The sequence below is a fragment of the Rhinolophus sinicus genome, chromosome 1, assembly GCF_057876585.1.
Source record: "Rhinolophus sinicus isolate RSI-liver-muscle chromosome 1, RSI-T2T, whole genome shotgun sequence".
Lineage (NCBI taxonomy): Eukaryota > Metazoa > Chordata > Mammalia > Chiroptera > Rhinolophidae > Rhinolophus > Rhinolophus sinicus.
The window spans coordinates 93,275,854-93,297,110 of record NC_142501.1 but is presented as its reverse complement, the minus strand read 5'-3'; the positions used below and the strand labels follow the sequence as shown (position 1 = coordinate 93,297,110).

General features: G+C 46.1%; 1 protein-coding gene across 9 annotated transcripts in view; it reads left to right on the top strand.

Moving 5' to 3' along the window:
* Window positions 1-21,257, top strand: part of ADA2 (adenosine deaminase 2) — a 61,833-nt gene that overhangs the window by 18,191 nt on the left and 22,385 nt on the right. For 4 of the 9 annotated variants that reach the window (XM_088801837.1, XM_074325135.2, XM_074325134.2 and 1 more), the window contains 3 exons: window positions 16,442-16,771; window positions 18,073-18,292; window positions 19,551-19,761. In XM_088801837.1, the coding sequence (XP_088657963.1) occupies window positions 16,450-16,771; window positions 18,073-18,292; window positions 19,551-19,761 (753 nt within the window). In that variant the 5' untranslated portion in view covers window positions 16,442-16,449. Of the gene's footprint in view, window positions 1-2,021; window positions 2,229-14,095; window positions 14,244-16,441; window positions 16,772-18,072; window positions 18,293-19,550; window positions 19,762-21,257 lie in introns of those variants that run through there. The other 5 variants (XM_074325138.2, XM_074325137.2, XM_019757298.3 and 2 more) reach the window with 4 other exon arrangements.

The following is a 21,257-nucleotide window of genomic DNA, read 5'->3' as shown; positions in this document are numbered from 1 at the left end:
AACAAGCCCCAGGTAAGTCTCAGCCAGACGGACGCATTTAGTACGTTATGACGATGTTCCAAAAGAAGATGACATGACTGTATTTGAATAAATATAGATTGTTGTACATGAAAAAATAAGACATCCCCTGAAAATAAGCCCCAGTGGAGCAAAAATTAATCTAAGACCCGGTCTTATACCGGGAAACACGGTAGATAGGCCTTTAACTGATGTTGAGCAGCACAGCTGAGGATGGCGTGCACACGTTACACAGTCCCCACCCCTCCTGGCACGGTCCCCACAGGGCATAACGGCTGTGTCTGTCAGTGTGGCATGCCAGCTGAGCCTCTGTGAAAGGGCCGCCTGCCACCTCCCTTTGTTACCCGCTGAGTGCGCCTAACGTTGCAGGGGACAGCAGCCCTATGTGTGTGCTTATCCAACATCCACAGAGTTTCTCTCGTTAACCTTACGCCCTTGAGACTGACTCAGCGGCCACTTGGAGATGCGCTAGGACAAATCTAGGACCCTCCCCATCTTCTGAAATGCCTCTCCTCTCTCCCTCTGTCAATGCCATCCGTCATCCTACTCGTTTAAAGGAAGATGGTATTATACAGGCGAGGGCACATGATGCTTCTGGACCTTGAGCATGCAGCACAATCACCTGAGGCTTCCTAAAGCACAGACAGTGGGCGGCCCTACGCCCTCCCCCCTCACAGTGTCTAGTCAGTAGGTTTCAGAAGAGTCTGAGATTTTGCATTTTTTACTAGTTTAAAGGTAACGCTGACAATTCTGGTCCAGGGGTCAGACTTTGAAAACCACCAAGCTGGGAAAATAGACTGTGACATCTCTTTGAGTATGTTTAAGTAAATATTTGATTGTGCCATGCTTTCATGAGCATACTCTCGAGAATGTAAGGAAAGCCTGGACCAAGATCATGGATAGGAGTAGACACAATAGAACCAATAGTGGATGTTTGGCCCTAGTTTGCCTGAAAATGTAGATGGGACTGAGCATGATTTTTCACAGGCCTCTTCTTGACTCATGCTCCAAATTTCATCCAAGGACCAAAAATGACAAAGAGAGTTTTCTGAGCACCAATAAAAAGTTATTATTAAACAAAATACTGAATAGCATATTAGTTTTCCATTGCTGATGTAAGAAATGACCACAAATAGAGCAACCTACACCCTCAGACACAAATTTATTTTCTCACCATTTCTGTAGACCAGGTGGGCTCAGCTGAGTCCTCTGCTTAACATATCGCAAGGCCAAAATTAAGGGTCCTGATTGGAGACTCTGGAGACTAGTCTGCTTCTAACCTCATTCACATTGTTGGCCAGAGCCTGTTCCCTGAGGCTGTAGGACTGAGGTACCCGTTTTCTTGCAGACTGTCAGCTGGGGGACAATCTGTGTTCCCAGCGGGTGCCTGCTTTCCTTCTGTGGACGAAAAAGGGTCCACAAATGAACCTGACAAGCTCAGGGGAGGCCAGCATGGCAGGCCCTATGGACTCAAAGACCGAAATTAACCACATAGGATGGTCTGAATATAAAAATTCCTAATTAAAAACGGGTCATGGCAGGTAGTCACATCCTTGGTCAATCTTTGCCTTAAGTGAGCCTGTCTATTGTCTTTTTTCATCTAAGGTAACATACCCTTCGAATGTCAGAGTCATCCCTTTTTCAGGGCACAGCCCACCACACCAGAGCACAAGACTACAAAGCACTTCCTTGCTATCTTGTTCCCCACATACCACCCCTATGTGCTGTAAAATGTGAATTATAACTATTCTGTACCCACCAATGCAAAACAACTATGTGTTTCTCCATTTGACTTTTTATCCCCGCTTTGCTTTCTCCCACCCCCTTAATCTACCACCAGTGGATTTCATGTAACCATCCTTACGTCTTCTCCTTTGATTCTAACACATAAAATAAGCTGCCAAACTGCCATTCTCCTGAGCATTTTCTTAATCTGTTGAGATTTTGCTTCCCAGCAATTGTCATCAGTTTGACTCAAATAAACTCATTAAAGTTCTCTACAGGTTTGGACGTTTCTTCAGTGGACACTTCCCAGGCTTTCCACATGGCCCCCTCCAGCGGTAGCAACTGAGTCCCTCTAGCACTTCAAATCCCTCTGCTTTCTTCTGCTGAATCTCTGACTCCAGCCAGAGAAAGTGCTGTCCTCATAAGGGGCCATGTGATCAGATTGGACCCACCCAGATAATCCAGGACGATCCCCTCATTTTAAGGTCTGTGACTTTAATGACATCGGCAAAGCTTCCTTTGCTATAAAACACATTATAGTCACACAGTCGAAGGATTGGGACGTGGACATCTTTAGGGAGCTGTTCTCCCAAATAAATAATATGGTTGAAAAAGAATCAGAATAACAAAAATGTTTACAGAAAAGTCTTACTCTCATTCTTCCAGAGTTGCTTTTTATAAACATAGTCATGCATGTGAATAGTATTCTTTCTTCTCTCTATTTACATTGAAGGTAGCATACTGTACACTTTTATACTTTGTTTTTTTCTTTTTAAACTTAAGTGTAGTTTGGAGACATTTTTCTTACAGTGCATAGAGAAAGATATTTATCTTTATAAAGCATAGCATTCCATAAATGGGTACTATAATTTGCTTGCCCTGTCTCCTATTGAAGGACTGCTGGTCTGTTTCCCATATTCTGCCACATAATCAATAGCTTTCAGTGACTAACTTCATACAAACATGATTTCTTGCATGTGACCACTGATTATTTTTTTTAATTCCAGTATCACTAAGGCTAGTGACAAGTTGGCTTGATGACAGTCTCTTACAGACACCCAGCTTGTCCACAGGCAGCTTGCCCAGGAAATAGAGGCATTAGTGTGAATTTGTGAATTTGAATCATTGTTGGACCTGGATACTCTCAACTCCTGCAAAGGCATCTCAGCTTTTCTGTAGGACATCTGACCAGCCTGTATGCACTTCCCCTGCCCCCATACTACACACCTCCAGGGGGTGCCATTAACCTCAAGTAGATGTGAATGGCATCTCCTGAGGTTATGCCACCAGGAAGTGTAAGCTGCCACCCTGTCCCCACCCCACTTCATCCTGCTGAGCTGCTCTGACCAGAAGGAAATTCCATTTGGGGCCCTCCATTATTATTCCCCCTGGTGGGTGTTCATGCTTTTACCTAAAAGTGTCACTTCCTCTGATCCTTTGGAGGTCTCTGGCTCCCTGGCCAGTCTCTCCTTCTTTCATATTTTCTCTGAGTTTTCTTCAGTTGTCTGGAGAAGATTCATAAGCTGATTCTTCTTCACCTAAAATAGTAAACTCACGTTACCACAGGGCTTTGGACACTCAAAGCACACGACATCAGCCTCTCGTCTTAAGCCAATTTCCTGTCCCATCCTCCACCTCGGTGAGCAGACATCTCATCTCTGCCCTTTTCTACAGTGGTATCTTGGTTTTCGAACGTAATCCATAATCCGTCTGGAAGGTTTGAGTTCTGAAACGTTGGAAAACAGCCGACAGCTAGGCCTCAGGAACTTGCACGCAGAGGGAGCCGTGTGACATGTTCAACTTCTGAGGCATGCTCGAAAACCGAAGCATTTACTTCTGGGTTTACGGCGTTGGTAAACCAAAATGTTCATCAACGGAGCCATTCGAAAACCAAGGTACTACTGTATTTGGTTCGTTAGAGGCCTCACTTTCAGCTTCATTATGAGACAGAAATGACTGAAGAGCTCCTCAGGTGACCTCCTCAGCTCATTTCTTAAGATTCTCTCTGATGACTCACCAGCAATGAGTCTCCCCACCCGCACCCCTCCCCAAAACAAAACTCCACTATTACCACTGCAAATGACTCCAAAGGGCACTGCACACTCAGTATCAGTCATCCAGGGAGGAGCAGGGTTGCTCCCTAACCCAGATCTGGGGGCTAGAGAAAAAGCAGACTGAGAAACAAAGGCAGGGCCTGGAAACTAGGAAGATCAGAGGACAAACAGTGAGATTAATGCAAATCTACGTATCTTAAATCCATTGGAATGGATTTCCTGTCTTAATGCATCAGATGGAGCAGGGTTCTAGATGGAATCTAATATGCACCGTCACTCTCAGCACCACAAAGTATCCTTTATGTACTTTACCACTGCCCTGCTTCCATCCTTCTTACATTCCTTAAACTTCCCACCTCAGGACTTTTGCACATGTTCTTCCTCGGCCTGGAATGCTTCTCCTGCTGGCTAACTTCTGTCCATCCTTCAGAACTCATTTTTAATGTCATTTCCTATAGGAAACTCTCCTGCACCTCCCTGCTCTGGGTTGGGTGTCCTACGCTACTCTTATCCTCCCATATCCTAAATGTAATTATTTTCATATACATGTATACAGAGGGTGCAAAAAAACGTTTACACATTTTAAGAAAGGAAAAAACCGTATTAAAATTGTAATACTCAATATATACCAATAACAAAAGATGAATACAAGTCACGTTTGACTTCTGCAAGTACAAGAGGAGCTCAAAGTGGTTCCCGTCAGCATCCAGACATTTCTGATCACAGTGAACTACTGCTTGAGCAACGCTGACCAAAGTGTCCACTTGTATCGCTGTTCATGCTGTTTCAATTTCTTCTAGAAGTACAGCCAGTGTAGCTAGTTTTCTATGGTACATCACATCCTTTTAGGTCGCCCATAGGTAGAAGTCAAGGGGTGTTAAGTCAGGAGAACGTTCTAGAATTTCAAATACCACTTCAAAATGGTCTCTTGGTCCCTAAACGACAACTGTGCTCCTGCCATTTTCTTTGCCTGTCCTGCCTGTCGCATGGTGACACTAGCCTTCATTTGATTAACGCCATCTTTTGAGTGAACGTCACACTGCACGTCGCTACAGTAATTCTATTCAACTTTGAAAAGTAATACATAGATAACATCTCTTAAAATGTGTATACATTATTTTTGGCACCCAAGGTATAATTGGGTAATCATTTATTCATGTTCTGTCTCTCTCTATACACAGCAAACTTCATGCGAGCAGGGGGCACACCCATTACATTGCCTGGCATATGGGAGATCTCAATACATGGTTGGTGAATTAATGAATGAGTAGAAGGAAAGCGGAGGCAAAGAATCAATCATTGCGTCCTCAGTGAGCACTTAATAAATACCAGGTTCTGGAAATAACAAAATAAAATTCAACATCGTCCCATGATCAGGAAATCTGCAGTTGAGCACATTCTCAGAAAGAAGAGTCAGGATTTGAGTATGAGAAATGCTGAGGTGGGGAGAAAGACAGGGCTGTGATGGCAAAGAACTCCCCATTTGCTGAGTTATTGCATTCGGTTTCTGAGGCAGTGTGTTCCTGTCCTAATTTTGTCCCAGATGACCCCTTGGTTTTCTGTGTTCTTTCTACACGCTGACTTGCCCCTAGAACTTTTTATCAACTCTTCGGGGTTCTAGCATCCCCTTTCTGTCTTTTCCTTCTCTTCCCCAGTGGGTTTTTTATAATGCAGTGGAGCCCACCCTAGTTGGCCCCTTCCCTCCAGCCTGAGTCAGCTCATCACCTGGACAATAAATGGCACTTAAAGATTCATTATTTTCATTTGCATTTAGAAAGTAATCCTCTTGGCCCTGGGGCAATCACTTGTATTATGACATTGAAAATATTTAAGGCCCCTTCATTTACATTTCAACACAGACCTTGCCAGGTTCCCATTTGGGGATGGAGTCACCCCAAATCTCTCCATTTGCATCAGGGCTAATGAAATGTTGCCTAGGAGGTTGCTGGGGCATACCTATAGTACAATTCCAGCTGCAAATTGATATTGTTGGTTAGCTGGAGGAGGCAGGTGCACACAGGCACACACAGCCGCCCACAGCCCCTAAGCCCTGGTGTTGAGCCCACAGGTACGGGCCCTAACCTACTCACCATCCTGACTGAGACGCTGGGAAAATATTTGGAGGGTCTTTGCTAAATCTTGGAAAGTAGGTCATAATTGTGGAGGTACATTCTAAGCCCTATTTGAGGATGGTTTTGAAGGCAGAGACGGCCCCATTCCCCATCTACCTACCTCCTCCTCTTGAACTGGTCTCTGGGGTAATTTGGTCTCAGCTTGGAACTTCCCAGTTTATCACTGTCCTCAGATGGTTTTCCTCTTGTGCACCTCAGTTTCTCTATAAAACAGGGCTGGAAGCACATTACCTTTAGCATTTGGAGAGGGGAATAAAGAGAATGTGGCCCTCAGGGGACAGGTGCCCACACCATGAGCAGGGCTGGTTTGGTGGGCTCAGCCAGTGCCTTTCTGATGCTTCTGTTTAGGAAAGGCTACGGTCCCTGGTAACTGTTAACAACAACAACAACAAACACAACAACAAACACAACAGGCCAAAATGGACTTACTTTCACTAAAGCCACATCACGAAACCAAAACTTAATAACTAACCTAATTGTCGTTTCAGCCTCCCCCAGGAGTAGACTTTTAAACCAATCAGTCTGGAATTCTATGGTCAGCATTAGTGAGGTCATCTACCTGATAAGACCTCCTGACGCCTCCTAAGGGAAGGTGTCCTTGCCTGAAATGATCCACTCTTAATTTCTTAGTCTCACCCTCTCTCTGCCTAGAAAAACCTTCCATTTTGTACAGCTCCTCAGAGCACCCTTCTAGTTGCTAGATGACGTGCTGCCCGATTCATGAATCACTCAATAAAACCAATTAGATCTTCAAGTTTACTCACTGAATTTTCTCTAATGAGGCATTCCTTTCACCTCATGTTCTGTGAGCAGAGGACCCAGGTATTGTCTTGACAGGTGCAGTTCCTCCTTAGAAAGTTCCTCATTGAGTACCGAGAGATTCTGGGTGGTTGGTGAAAGCACAGGGGTTTGGAAACGGGCAGAACAGCTCTGATTATGTTTTATAAGAGTTTGTTTGAGCCAAACTGGCAACATATGCCGGGGAGCAAGGTCTCAGATGCTCCGGAGGATAACAGTTTTGCAGCTTCTTTCATGCATTTGAAATTAAGGAGGGGATGTAAGGAGATTACATGGATGTGGGAGAAAGCAAGACAGTGATGGGATTGCAGGATAGTTAAGGTTATGTGCTGTCTCTTGAGGGGTCCAAAAGGGTGGTCACGAATTAGAAGGAGGGTTCTGAAAGGGGGCGTTTCAAAGGTGTGTTAACCTGGATGTACAGAAACAAAGGACAGGGCTTCTTGAGACAAAGATAAGCCTTTGCTACAGAAGTTACGTGCCTGGGACATGACTAGCCACCATGACCTGCCCAGTTGGGAACTTAGGATCAGATCACTGTCATGCGGGAGACCCTGCTCGCTGCGCCATTTGTCATGCGGGGCGGCCTGCGGGGTCTCTGCTCCCGCTCCCCATACAAGAACACAGGATATGGTGAGGCCAAAAAGGAACACCCACGGAGCCATAAGTAGGGGAGTCATACCACTATATTCTCTCTGGCGGCACTATACTCTCACTGGAGGCTGGATCCACACTGTCCGCAAACCGCCATCCACGCTTGCCAGCCCAGCCGCCATCCTCTTGCTAGCCCCCATTCTTCCTCTCTTTCCTCTCTCTCTGCTAGCGTAGCCACAGCAGTTATATTGTGGCCAATGGCTCACTGGTTACAGCTGACGGCCAACTAGCCACAGCTGATGGCCATGCAATCACAGTTGGCCATTTACTACCTGAGCCAGCACCTGTCTATGTGAGGCCGAGAGCCTGGAAACTGCTTTCTGGGGCTCTGCCCCCACAATCACCCTGTGAGGTTACTTTCCATAGCACGCCTTTTTCATCCAAGCGTTTATACTCAGAACTCTGCTCAGCTGGCCTTTGCTGACCTCCTGATGTCCCTCCCCAGTAAACATCACAGGGCAGCTGGGAGCTGGATGGCCCCACGGGCAGCCGAGGGCGCTGCTCAGGGGCACGCCGAATCTCTCCTCCTTTACGAGGCAGCCACCAACTTCCTCTCTGACTCCCGAAGAACTTGGGTCTTTTGACATGTGTAGATATATGTATGTAGCCATATATTGGTATTTAACTTTTTCACATGCACCTGCCTCTGGAAATGCAGTGGTTTTCAGCCTTGGCTGCACATAAGAATCACTAAGAAGCTTTGAAAAAACAACAACCAAGTCCCAAGCGCAGGGACTCTGACTTAATTAGTGTGCGGTGGGGCTGAGACATCAGTGGCTTATACAATTTTCCTCTACTGTGCAGTCCAGGCTGAGAACTTGAGGGCTGGGACCAGCAGTCAGCAGGGCTTTCTTCAACCTGTGTGGATGGAAGGCTTAATCACAGGGTCCTTTGCAAAGCAAGTGGCCTGAGGGCTAATACCGGGCCCTGGGCAATCCTGGGGGAAAGGGCAAATAGGAGTGTCCTGTAAGAAGGTGATGAGGGCATGTGTGGGGGGACTGTCAGCTTGTTCACTCTTGGAGCGACCAGGGAGGTGCTTCTAGGAGGTGTATGACACACACACTGCCTCCTGCTCCTCTGTGTGAGGAGATTGAGGTCCCACACACAGTCCCTCCTCCTTTGATCCTTTGTGTGCTTTGTTTCTGTTTCACACTCCACCTGTTTTCTCTTCTCTTCCTAGGAGGCTTTAAACAAAGGGCAGGTTTAGTGTACTGGTCCCAGCTCAGCCACTTACTGTGTGACTTGCATCGAGCTTACCATCTTCTCTTACTTGAGGTTCCTCGTCTGTCAGACAGGGATGAAACACTTGCCTACCTCCTAAGGTCACCATGGTGATTACATGAAATGGTTGGTGCCCACCGGAAAGGCTCAGTGGATGTCTGCTACGGCTGCTGTTTTTACCTGGTTCCACCTCTTGGTAGCTGCAGAACTGACTATATAGGCTGCTTATTGAACCCCTGTGGCCTCAGTTTCCATATCTTATGCAAGACGGACAATAATAGGTCCTTTGCAGAGTTGGAAGGCGTTAGTAGGTTAGGAACAGAGCACAAAGGAGGTGGTCAAGAGCATGGGCTCCTCTGCTTCCCACTCCTCCCTCATCTCAACCTCATTCTTCTTCTAGCCCCTCACCTCTCTGTCTCTCTCTAAGTCTTCTCTGCTTGCTCAGGCTCCTGCCTTGATCCTCCTGAATCATCATAGATTGGGAGGCTCTGGATAGAGCTTTTGGGATTAAGGACGCGATAGATGGAGAAGAGGGATAAGGAAATGCACTTTACGGGTAAAAGACCTGCTTAAACCAGAGTAACAAAGAGCCATCAATGAACACTTCCGGGCCAGCCCGATGGCTCAGGTGGTTGGAGCTCCGTGCTCCTAACTCCTGCCGAAGGCTGCCGGTTCGATTCCCACATGGGCCAGTGGGCTCTCAACCACAAGGCTGCCAGTTCAACTCCTGGAGTCCTGCAAGGGATGGTGGGCAGTGCCCCCTGCAACTAAGATTGAACACCGCACCTTGAGCTGAGCTGCTGCTGAGCTCCCAGATGGCTCAGTTGGTTGGAGGGCGTCCTCTCAACCACAAGGTTGCCAGTTCAACTCCCGTAAGGGATGCTGGGCTGTGCCCCCTGCAACTAGCAAGGCAACTGGACCTGGAGCTGAGCTGCACCCTCCACAGCTAAGACTGAAAGGACAACAATTTGAAGCTGAATGGCACCCTCCACAACTAAGATTGAAAGGGCAACAACTAAGATTGAAAGGGCAACAACTTGTTGACTTGGAAAAAAGTCCTGGAAGTACACACTGTACCTCAATAAAGTCCTGTTCCCCTTCCCCAATAAAATCTTTAAAAAAAAAATAAAAAATGAACACTTCCAAATACCCTGTTCCTATGCTACTTCAGTGACAAGAACTCAAGCCTGAAAGAGGTTAGGGAAACTATGCAGCTTCTTTCATTCATTTCTTCATCCACTGAACAAACATTGATGGAATAGGTTTTTTTTTTTTTTTTTCCATTGATGGAATAGTTACAGTGTGCAGGCACAGTGCTTGGGGAACAAGATGGTCTCTTATATCAGACAGAGCATCCTCCTGGTAGAAACACACAGGTACTTGGAAGGTTTCAATATGGCATATTCATGCTAAAAGAGGTGTAACATAGTGAAATGCTGGCCTCTCTGACTCCATTTTGTTGAAGTCTGCTTTGTTCCCATGGCCCTTAGGAACAAGGCCATGCTTAGCCTTACATGTAGCATTAGAGGAATTCCGCTTGCTGCCTGAGTTTTACAAAAACATAGCGTTATTAGAAACTGCCTCTCACAAGGAGATAAGGGAAATATGCATTATTTAACCTTGTGAGCAGACTCACATCAACTAGAGTGAACATAGCAAGAACAAAGCAATCTTCTTTGGACCCCTGCTGGTGCCCAGCTGTTTGCAGTCCTCAGTGAACCTCAAAGCCCTCCATTTCCCACCTTCCCTTGATATAAAAGAAGCCTGAATTCTGTACTTTCTTAAAATGGTTCTTTAGGATGCTAGTTCACCATTTTCTTGGCTCGCTGGCTTTCCAAGTTGTTTTCCTTGCCATGACACCTTGTCACTCAACTCAAGGTGGCAAGCAGGATGAGTTTGGACTCAGTTACAGAGGCTGCTGAGCACGGGAGCCCCTGACCTGGTCTTTGCCCTGGGAGAGGGGTCAAGACTTCTGAGAGTAAAAGAAGTCCAAGCTGAGATTAGAGTTGGCTAGCTGAAGGGAGAATGAAAAAGTTTTCCGGGCTCAGAACATATGAACATGTGAAAAGGCTTGCAGCCAGACGGAGCTTGTTTGGGGAATGACAGAGAATTCAGTATGATGAGCTGGAGATTGTGGGTGAGCAATAAGGCTAGTGAGCTGTCATGGGGGGACGTATGGAGGCTCTTTAGAAGAAACATGACATGATCTGATTTGCTTTACTAAAGTTTCTCCTCCAGAGAGAACAAAATCCTGGAAGGGATTGTGCTTTACAGACACATAAGATGGAATTCTTGGTATATAGGCAGTGCTCAGTTGGGTGGGTAGTTAAGTTTGAAAGGCAGCTGGTCCTTTTCTTTCCCTGCTCAAGAATAACCCAGAAACCATCAGATCAGGAAGTGTGAGCTGTCCTGCAGTTGCCCTGTCAACATGTGGTAATAAAAGTCCTTCACCCCAAGAAGGCTAAGGTCGCCATGTTTGCAGGAGAGGAGATGTTGGCCGAAACGCGCACAATCACACTAGAGGCCGTTTCTTGTCTTTGGATCCTAAAGCTACCTTGAAGGTCTTAAGATGCAGGTATGGGCATGATTGGTGATGAATCCCTGAACAAGCCAGAGGAAAGGACCAGAATGTGGGCTCACGAGGCATAACGGGTGTAATAAAGAAAAAGGCCCTGACCGCTTCCCCAAAAAAATAATAAAAATAAGAATGGAACAAAGGTAAACGTTACAAGACATTCTGGTCTCATTTATGTCTTCCGTGTTACACCATGGTGAGAAGACCCACATGACTACAACCTGAAACAAACACTCAGACTTTTCTTTTATTCCATATTTTCATATTCATTCATTCATTTCTTCCTGCCTGCCTGCAGCAACACATGTTTTGGGGTGTCCACTCTGAGTCGGGCACTGTGTAGAAGATGACAGTAATAGCAACAGTTCCAAAAGCCCTCAGGCAGCTTTCAATTTCATACAGAAGCATAGGTGAAACAATTATGGAGATACATAAATATAGAATTACAAATTGTGATGTGGGCCAGCCCGGTGGCTCAGGCGGTTAGAGCGCCATGCTCCTAACTCCGAAGGCTGCCAGTTCGATTCCCACATGGGCCAGTGGGCTCTCAACCACAAGGTTGAGATTCAACTCCTCGAGTCCTGCAAGGGATGGTGGACTGTGCCCCCTGCAACTAGAAAATAACGGCACTAGACCTGGAGCTGAGCTGCGCCCTCCACAACTAAGACTGAAAGGACAACAACTTGAAGCTGAACGTGATTGAAAGGACAACAACTTGACTTGGAAAAAAAGGCCTGGAAGTACACACTGTTCCCCAATAAAGTCCTGTTCCCCTTCCTCAATTAAAAAAAAAAAAAAGTTAAAAAAAAATAGTGATGCATTCTGTGGAAAATAAGAAAGCGATGTTATGAAGAGTGTAACAGAGGGACTAAATTTACATTGGAGAGTGTTCATTGAAAGCTTCCCTGAGGAAGAAATATTCACCTTGGGGCCTGAGGGATAGATGATACAGGAGGAGTTAGCCTGCAAAAGGAGGGGAAAGACCATTCCAGGCAACAGGAATTACACTGAAAACTCTAGAGTGCAAGAGTTCACTACATCTGAGGTACCAGAAGGTTTGTCAGTGGACTAAAGGAAGCAGGTAGGGAGAGAGATGGTTCCAAGACCACATAAAGCATGGCCTAGAGGCCAACAGAAAGAGTTTTAGATTTTATTCTTAATATAGTGGGTAGACTTTGAAAGTTTTTCAGCAGAAAGGGACAAGGAGGACATGCTGAGATTTGTGGTTTTAGATCTGGAGGATAAATCAAAAGGGGACAAAGTTGTTTTTCCTTGTTACCTGCTTGTTCCTTCTGATTCCTCTTACTTAAAAAAAATTAATCTTAAACTCTTGATGAGGAAAGTCCTAATTCCGCTATATTTTCCCTTTTGGATTTCTTCTTGTTTACTAAATGGATGACCTTTTCACTTTTTTGGAGATGACAAGGGGCCCAGAGGTTCCACCTTTTTAGGAGCAGCAGAAGTGGAAGTGCCAGGGGATTTGTGGATATATTGGGAGCAGAAAGCCTTGAAAGGGGGGCTGAGAAGGAAAGGGGTGCATAGCAGGTATGTAGACCATGTGTGCAACAGATAAGTCACTGGGACAGCCTCGTGTCTTAATTAGTCTGGCCCGGGTGACAAATTGCGTTACTTCTGATAATACGTACTGATGGCTGAGATTTAATGAGAACTTCCTCTGCTCCTTTTAATTCTCACAATGGACCCTGTGGATCTTGCGAAAGAAGATACCTACTAAAGAAGGGCTCTTGGTGGCTAACTGGGCTCAAATTTAAAAAAATAAAAAAGAGTCTAGCAGCTGTCTCTACACAGGGGCCTCTCATGCAAACTGCACTTCAGGGAGAAGCCTGCACTGAGCAGCCTGCCTTCTGCTCTGTGTTCCTGCCAGCCCTTATAAAGGAGTTCCTGGAATTGTATTTCAACCAAGAGGACTGAGACTTTCCCTGTCCAATAGGAGCTGTGCAACTGTAACCCAATCAGCATCTTCACCAACCAATCAGAGGACTCCATTCTGGCCAATCAGGACAGTCTTTCAACTGTCCTGATTGGTCATAATGGAGCCACTCTCCATTCTGATTGGCCAATCGGCCAATCAAACAGTGAGGATTTGGAGTCCTCATTTGCATGAGGTTGGACCAATCAGGGAACAGGGTCAGGGACTTTTCTTTATGTATAAGCCAGCTCCCCTGTGGCTCTGGCAACCACTTGACCTTTCCACCAAAAACTGAAGACTTAGTTTCCCTGGCTGGGCTGGAGTTGAAACATCCATGCTGTCTTGCTAGAGCAGAGTGGAGCAGGCAGAGCGAGCTCAGTAGTGCAGGTGGAGCACACCAGAGCAGAGCAGGGCTGCCTCACCCCAGGTCCACCTCACAGCCATGTTGCTCCACAGCCGTGCTATATCATATTTGAACTCCTTGCACTGCCTAAAGTTTCCTTCTCACCACACACCAAATTGGGGATTCCTGTTAGCATTGAATTGGCACCAACAGCAATCGGTCGACAACCCTATAGAGGAGGTGCTTCTCCCTTACTGTCCTGCCTCCACATCCCTGATTTCTCCTAAAACATTTACCTTTTACTGTGTTATTTTACCCTCTGTCCAGGGGGTTGCCCCCACCACACTTTACAATCGCATTTTGAGGAGGAGTACACTTCCGGAAATTCATGAGTAGATTTTAGATTGCCTCTTAGTGGTACTTGTCCAAAAGCATATTTTGGATCCCACAAAGACAGTGCACACAAACACCTACCCTCCCCCCAGATAAGCATAAATCCACACATGCACATAAACACACAGATGTGTATGACCTCCCAGCCCACCAGTCGGTGTGAGCAGGACACCGACACACACATGCATGTAAAGCCACGCACTTGAGCCTACTTGCTGCCTTGGCCCTGGCAGGTCCCATCTCCCCTGCCGCTCTTCAGATTCCTGTTCAACATGAGACTGGAAGGAAATGAAACCCGCCTTGATAGGAAGTGAAACACAATGGTGAGCTTTTTTCTCCTGCTTCTGACACAGCTGTCAGGGGAACTAAGCTAACAGTCTACAATTTCTGGAGCTGCTCAGAGGTAACAGGGATGCCGTGGGGTGGGGGTCTGGGTAGAGCACTGGGCTTGTCAGGTTACTGAGGGTAGCTGGACATTGGGTGCTTGGCCCTCCCTGTCCCTCACCTTTCTGTGGGAGGGAGGAACATAGGATTTCTCCCCAACAGATTTTTGAAAATGGTTGTGGGCTCAAGGACATTTACTCAGAATCACAGATGCTTATGGTCTGTTCCTACTTTGGAAACAAAGTATTTTTATAGGGTTTTCATTCACCCTCCTTTCAAAGTAAAGAAACATTTCAGAGAGAGAGAAAGAGAGAGAGAGAAGCTGAAGTAAATATAGGAATAAGTGATTTTTTTCCTTGTGCTTGACCAAGCTGGACCTGACCAGTAGATAAATTTTGTCTGGCAGGCCAGGAAAAATCCCCAGATGCTGGGCCACAAGAATACTTCTGGGGTCTTTAGAGAGGATGGGGTGGAGATCTTGGAACTTGGTGGCCTCTGTTATGTGTGACAAGGGGCTGGGACCATTGAGTGGAGGATGCAGCTGGGTGTAGAGGGAATGGTAATGTGAATATCACTGTCCTCTTGGCCTAGAGGATTCAGTTGCAGGCAAACACTGTAGTCTGAGGAGAGATTCAAGGACTTAATGAAGTTAAGGGTTCTTCAGAAGTCTAACTCTCTGATTCTGGGCTATAGCCCCAACCTTAACTATGAGACTAGAGTAAATTGTCATCCACTTCCTTCCTAAAATTCCTTCTGGGTGTCTGATATATCCTAGAATAATTGAATGCTAGTCGTGGAAAGAATCTTGGATATAATGTGTTTCAATGATTACCAAGCTTTCCATTTTTATCATATCCCTGCACTTCTATTTACTTAATATTTTTCTTTAAATTAACTTGCTTTAAAATTTTTTTATTCAGCCTAGACAGTGATATTTTGTATCACTGGTGATACATGTATCACGCTTTGAGAATCACTGATCTAGTCTAATTCACCCTCTTATAGGTGAGGAAACTGAGACCCGTAGACATTAAGTGATTTGCCCAAGGTCTCACAAAGACATAATAATATGGGACTGTTCCTGAGATCTCCTAATTTACAGTCTTGATTCTTTCCAGTATAACATATCATACTTTCAACTATGCAGAAACAATTCTGACATGTAATTCAAATAGATAACATACATAAAGTGCTAAACATAATGTCTGGCAGGAGGAGACTCAGTAAATGCAAGTTTCTTTCCTTCCTCCCTCAAATCCTGCTCACTGACAACCTGGCCTAGCAACTCTCTGGAAGCTTTTAGGATTTTTTTCATGCTAATATTCTGAAATATCAAGATGCTACATCTTAGTGTCACTGTTGAGTAATTGATTGTGCTGTGCTAGGTGCTCAACAAATCTGATCAGTCTAGAGATACAGGTCGTCAGTTCTGGAACAATTTCTTGTGTTTTCTTTATCATTTATTTTTATTATTTGTATTATTTATTTCCTTTTTTCTGCCATCTGTTCTTCCTTTTTCCTTCTGAAGTATCTGTTATTTGGGTGTTGGGTTTCTGAACCAATAACTATCTCATTTTCTCCTCTCCTATTTTGTCTTACTTTCTAAAAGATTTTATTCATTTCCATCTTTTAATATTGGTAAGTCAATTTTAAAATTTTAAGCTTCATATTTTAATTTCTGAAAGGTTTCTCATTCTGTTTATTTTTCTGTTCCTGTTTTATGGACATTATAGCTTTTCTGATCTCTGTAAGGATATTAATTATAATCCTTTTGACTTTTTCTTGTATCTCCTGCATCATCTCCGTTTCCCTTTAGTTCCCTCTCTCTGTGTGTTATTTTTAAGTTTCTTTATCACGTTGGAGCCTTTCTTCATATGCCTTGTGATAACTTCGTTCTCTGGTTATATTTCAAAGTGAAGCACTAAAAATCTTATTGCAATGTCTTGCCCTATGTGTGAGCAGGGCGTGGTGACCAAAAAACTCCATTATAAAGAGGCCTCACAGTAACCTTTTATTTGGGAAACCTCTCCTTTTCTGTACTTTGGAGGTCTTTTCTCTGGGGGGGTCTCCGAAAAGAATCCTTCAATGTGCTGCCTCCTGGTAATCTGAGAACAGGGTGTGAGAAGGAAAATCGACACTTAAATCTTTAGGTTTTCACTTACGCACTCCCCTTGTTTAGCTCCATTGAGTCTTCATCTGAGCAATTTCCTCTTCCAGGCATCTCAATGTTGGTGGGTGGCCCATCTGGGCGGCCAGCCCTGCTCTCTCTGCTTTTGGCAGCCGTGATGTCTTTTTTCTGCTCAGCCATCTCCATAGATGAAGCACGAAAACAGCTGTTAATGAGAGAGAAGATGATGCAGTTGGGGGGACAGCTGGTGCTGAAGAAAGACGAGGAGCTGGCCAATAAGAAGCTCATGGCCCTCAAAAAGGCTGAAATGAAGCAGTTCATGAAGACCCAGAAGTTCCCACCCAGCATGCACTTTTTCCAGGCCAAGAATCTCATTGAGAAAAGTGAGGTGTTTAATATCCTGAAGAAGATGCCAAAAGGTAGAGGTTTGGGGGATGATTTTGGGGTTCTGGAAGGTAGGGAGACACTGAACTTAGAGCTGCTATTGTTCTAAATGGAGCTGAGAGAATGCCCCTCAGCGACTCTGTGCCTTGTTCTCGCTGGCCAACTAGGAAAGGTGGGTGTTCAAAGGTGGCTGTCGCTTCACCCTGGAAACCAAAACCTGTTTCCTAGGGGACTCAGCCTCAGAGAGAGAGCAGGAAGCGGGCCCAGGGAATACTGGTCTTTCCTGACAAAGCTGGAAAAGCGTCCGCCCATAAAATAGTATCGCAGGCCCACAGGACCCAAGTCTTCCCTTTGCATCTCCCCTTGCACCCCTTCCTTCTAGCTTTCTTCCAGGGGGCTAAGTTACCATACAGGATACACGAAATAGTGTCCTGGATAGCCACATTTCCAGTAGTCTATTTCTACAGTATAAACACATTTCTTGGATAGTAAAATAATCATCCTGCACACATAAGCAGCACTTTGCAGCTTACAAGGACTTTAAGTTTTAAATTCAATGTTATAAATAGAGAGTAAAAAAAATAAAAGCTGTGAGATTGGTAAAGTAGCATCCCCAGTGGAGAATGTAAGGTGTAGAGAAGGTGACACACCAAAACTCACTCAGCTGGGACACTTGCCAAGGGGCCAGTGTCAAGGCCAGGTCCTAAGATGGAGCAAGAAAGACAGAGGGACAGTGTATACTGTGCCTTCAGGAGCACCGGGTACAAAATTTTCATCAGGTCTGAAGGACAAGCATAGGGCCTCAGACAATGAGACCGCAGGCCAGCAGCTCCTGCGGAAAGTAATGGGTGGGGCGCTGGGGGCAGGTTGAGGGGGTGCGAGTGGGGGTTGAGGCTCATTCTTATTACATCCCTTCATGCAGTGTTAGGGGGCAAGGCCTCATTTCAAGTTCGGATTCTCAGTGGAGAGCTAGAAGCTGATGGAGCCCCAGCTTGAACCCTAATCTTTTGCTTCCAAGCCTGATGCTCTTCTACCCTACCATACTGCCTCTCTTGAATGAGACCACCCATGGCTCCTAATGAGTGAGGGAGAAGCCAAGGAAGCCCCATTTTTAAACCAGATCAAAGAAGGCAATGGTGGTCCTGGGGAGACAAGGCAGGCCTAGAGGTCTTTGAGCTGGAGGGGAAAAGGTACATCATGTTCAGTTGTGAGGAACTTGGCCAGGTGGAAATCCCTGTGCTTCCCACCTCTTCTTATCCATCTACCTGTCCTCACAGCCTCCTCGGCCTGGCTTCTGGGCTCACCCCACACCTCGCCCTTCTTCTTCTCTTTCCAGGGGCTGCCTTGCATGTCCATGACTTCAGCATCGCGAGTATGGACTGGCTGGTGAAAAATGTCACCTACAGGCCCCACTGCCATTTCTGTCTCACCCCAAATGGGACCCTGATGTTCAAATTTGCTCACCCAACTCCCCCCACCCCAGCAAAATGTTCAGAGTGGATTTTGTTGGAGAAGTATCGAAAGGGGCTGCAGAATGTCACTGAGTTTGACAACAGGTGAGTGGTGGTTCAGAATGTGTCATGTGCCTATCACAGGCGGGTAGTGTGCTGGTATGTCTCCCTTGGGACAAACCCATATGTAAAGATGTGGTCTTAAAATAATCAAGAGGCTTTTTCTTTTAACTTTACCGGATACTTTGCTTTACAAAGGCACTCAACAGCTTTTCTGTCCCTAGGAAGTTCCTGGTACATTTGAAATCTAATTTGATCTGCAAAAGGTATTAACAACAATACTGTGGTTACATCAAATGAATTTTGTCTCAATAAGAGCACACAGAAAAAAAAGTTCCCAGCTTCTGGAGTAATGACAGTCCTGCTGGTGGATGAAACAGCTTAAAAATATGACGGAGCAATTTCTTAATGAACAATACCTATAGTAACAATATAGGTATTCATTATTTTAACCATAGAACCATCTACAGAGTGCTTTCATGAGGTTATTTCCTTTTACAAATAAGAAACATGAAGTTCAGCATGGTTAAGGAAGCGGCCCTAGGCCACGTAGCTAGTAAATGGCTAATCAGGGAGGCAGACCTAGTCATGGAGGGCCACGTCTAGGGTGATTTCCATCAGAGTCCCTGTGTCAGGGCTGCCAGAACAGAAAACCACAGACTGGGTGACTTAAACAATAGAAACTTATTTTCTCACTGGTCTGGAAGCTGGAAGTCCAAGATCAAAGTATGGGCAGGTTTGGTTTCTCCTGAGGCCTCTCTCCTTGCCTTGCAGACAGTCACCTTCTCTCTGTGTCCTCATGTGGCCTTTCCCCTGGGCACATGCACTGCCACTGTCTTTGACAACAGTCCTATTGGATGAGGGGCTCACCCTTAGGACCTCATTTAACCTTAATTACCTCCTTAAAGCCCCCATCTCCAAATACAGACATGCTAGGAGCTAGAGTTTCAACATATGAAGTTGAGGAGATACAATTCAGTGCATAACATCCCCCAAAGAGAGCTTGGTCTAGGATGTAAGTACAGTGGGGTCAGATTGGCTAAGCTCACAGAGGGGGACAGGGAAGCCTGGCTGGTGGGAACTTCCCACCTGAGCTATCTCCTGGGGCGTACAACCAAGTTTCAGGGTGGAGGCCTCCATCAAAGAGCCCGGATGCTTCCTTTGGCCTCTCACCACTGCTCACTATGATGCATCCTGGTTTCTTCTGGGTGGCAGATACAAGGTGGGCAGGATTCCTGCAGGTGCCTGGAGGTAATGGCCTGAAGCACACCTGCTCAGCTCACCTCCTTTGTGTCCTGGACAGCCTCCTGAGGAATTTCACTCTGATCACCGAGAACCCCGAGGTGACCTATGCAAACCAAGATGTCGTCTGGTCCAAGTTTGAAACCATCTTCATTACGATCTCTGGCCTTGTCAGCTATGCACCGGTGTTCAGAGACTACATCCTGCAGGGCCTGGAGGACTTCTGCCAGGACAATGTCTTCTACCTGGAGCTCAGAGCCATGCTGCTCCCGGTGAGCCCATCTCCTCTCCGCTGTCCCGCTCTGGCTTGACTCTCAGGTCTTACCCTGTAGGTCTTCACAGACTCCCTACTCTAGTACCAGTCCAGGACTGAATGACAGCCTGTCCCCAACGGGACATAGGCCTTTCCAGGGGCCACCATGAGCAAGGAAACCTGAAATGGACTGGGCTTGTCCTAGCCAAACCGTGAACGTGACCTTCACTGCCTTTTTACCTCCCTTCTCTCATGGTCCCCACTTCTCACCTTCTTCTAGCTACACAGAGCCTCCTGGGTGTTCAGGTCCCCTGGCCTTGTGCTTGGACCTCTCTTGATCTGTCTCTCTTCATGTCAAAAGTTAGCTTTCCTTAGTCCCTCCGGACAATGCTCTTCGTATGCGACAGCTGAAGAATCTGGTAAATGGCTCTAGGGGCATTTAACAGTGGGGACTGGGAAGTCCCTGTGGGCCCTTTCTGTGGAGCTCAGTTGCATTTTATCTGGGGTCGTCTATGGGCAATGCTGCCATAACAGAGGAGCTGGGGGAAAGCCTTGCTCCCTCCCAGGTCTCTCATATGCCCATGCCAACGTCTCCCAGCAGAGCTCAGGGTATGGCTGTGGTGGACTGGCAGGGCTGGCTTAGGTGTCTGCAAGGAAGGCTAGGGCCTGCTGGCCCTTCCTCTGAGGCTGGGGCCCCTTCCTCTGCCACCCAGGGCCTGATGGCTCCTTGCACAGCGCTTTCCCCTCAGGGTACCACAGACTCTCCTTGTTTCCTGTTTGTTCTACCACAGAAGCTTCCTCCCTCACTTCTCTTCAAATCACTCTACACCCAACCTTTTCTTGAATCTCGGTGGAATAACGTTCAACTCTTTGGCACCCCAACCCTATTACTCTTTTTCTTCCCCATCCTTCTCCCTTTCTCCCTAATTCTTCCTTTCTTTCTCTCTCCCTTTCTTTTTTCACCTTTTCATCAAACATCCGCAAGCTTCCACTCTGTGTCAGGCACTATGCTAGGTGTTCGGTGTACAAAGTCGTAGAGGACAGAGCCCATGTCCTTAAGAAGGAATATAGTTTCTCTCTGGGAGACTCCTGGGTAAACCAATCCATGTGACAGATGTTCTCCCAGATGTTAAAGAACCATTTACAGGGTGTAGAGAGGGAACAAAGAAGAAAATGGTCAGTGTTCCCTGACAGGTGCAAGGAAAGACTGAATGTGCATTACAGAGGAGAGAGAGCGCCCCAGTGAGTCCTGGAAGATGAAGGTGGTTCTCTGAGTGGAAGGCGGAGGTGGGCAGAGGCATTTCCATCAGGGGAGCAGCGTAAACAAAGGGATAGACACTGTAGACACTTATTTGGAGCCTATTCAGGGCTGCAAGGAGCTCATCATGACTAGATCCTAAGATTCTAGGAATAGGCACTGAAAATAAGACCGGGAAGGTGGACGGGCTAATTACGAATAGTTTGGGCACCATGTTAAGGCTGTATTCTGGAAGTGAAGGGGAGCCCGTGGGTGGG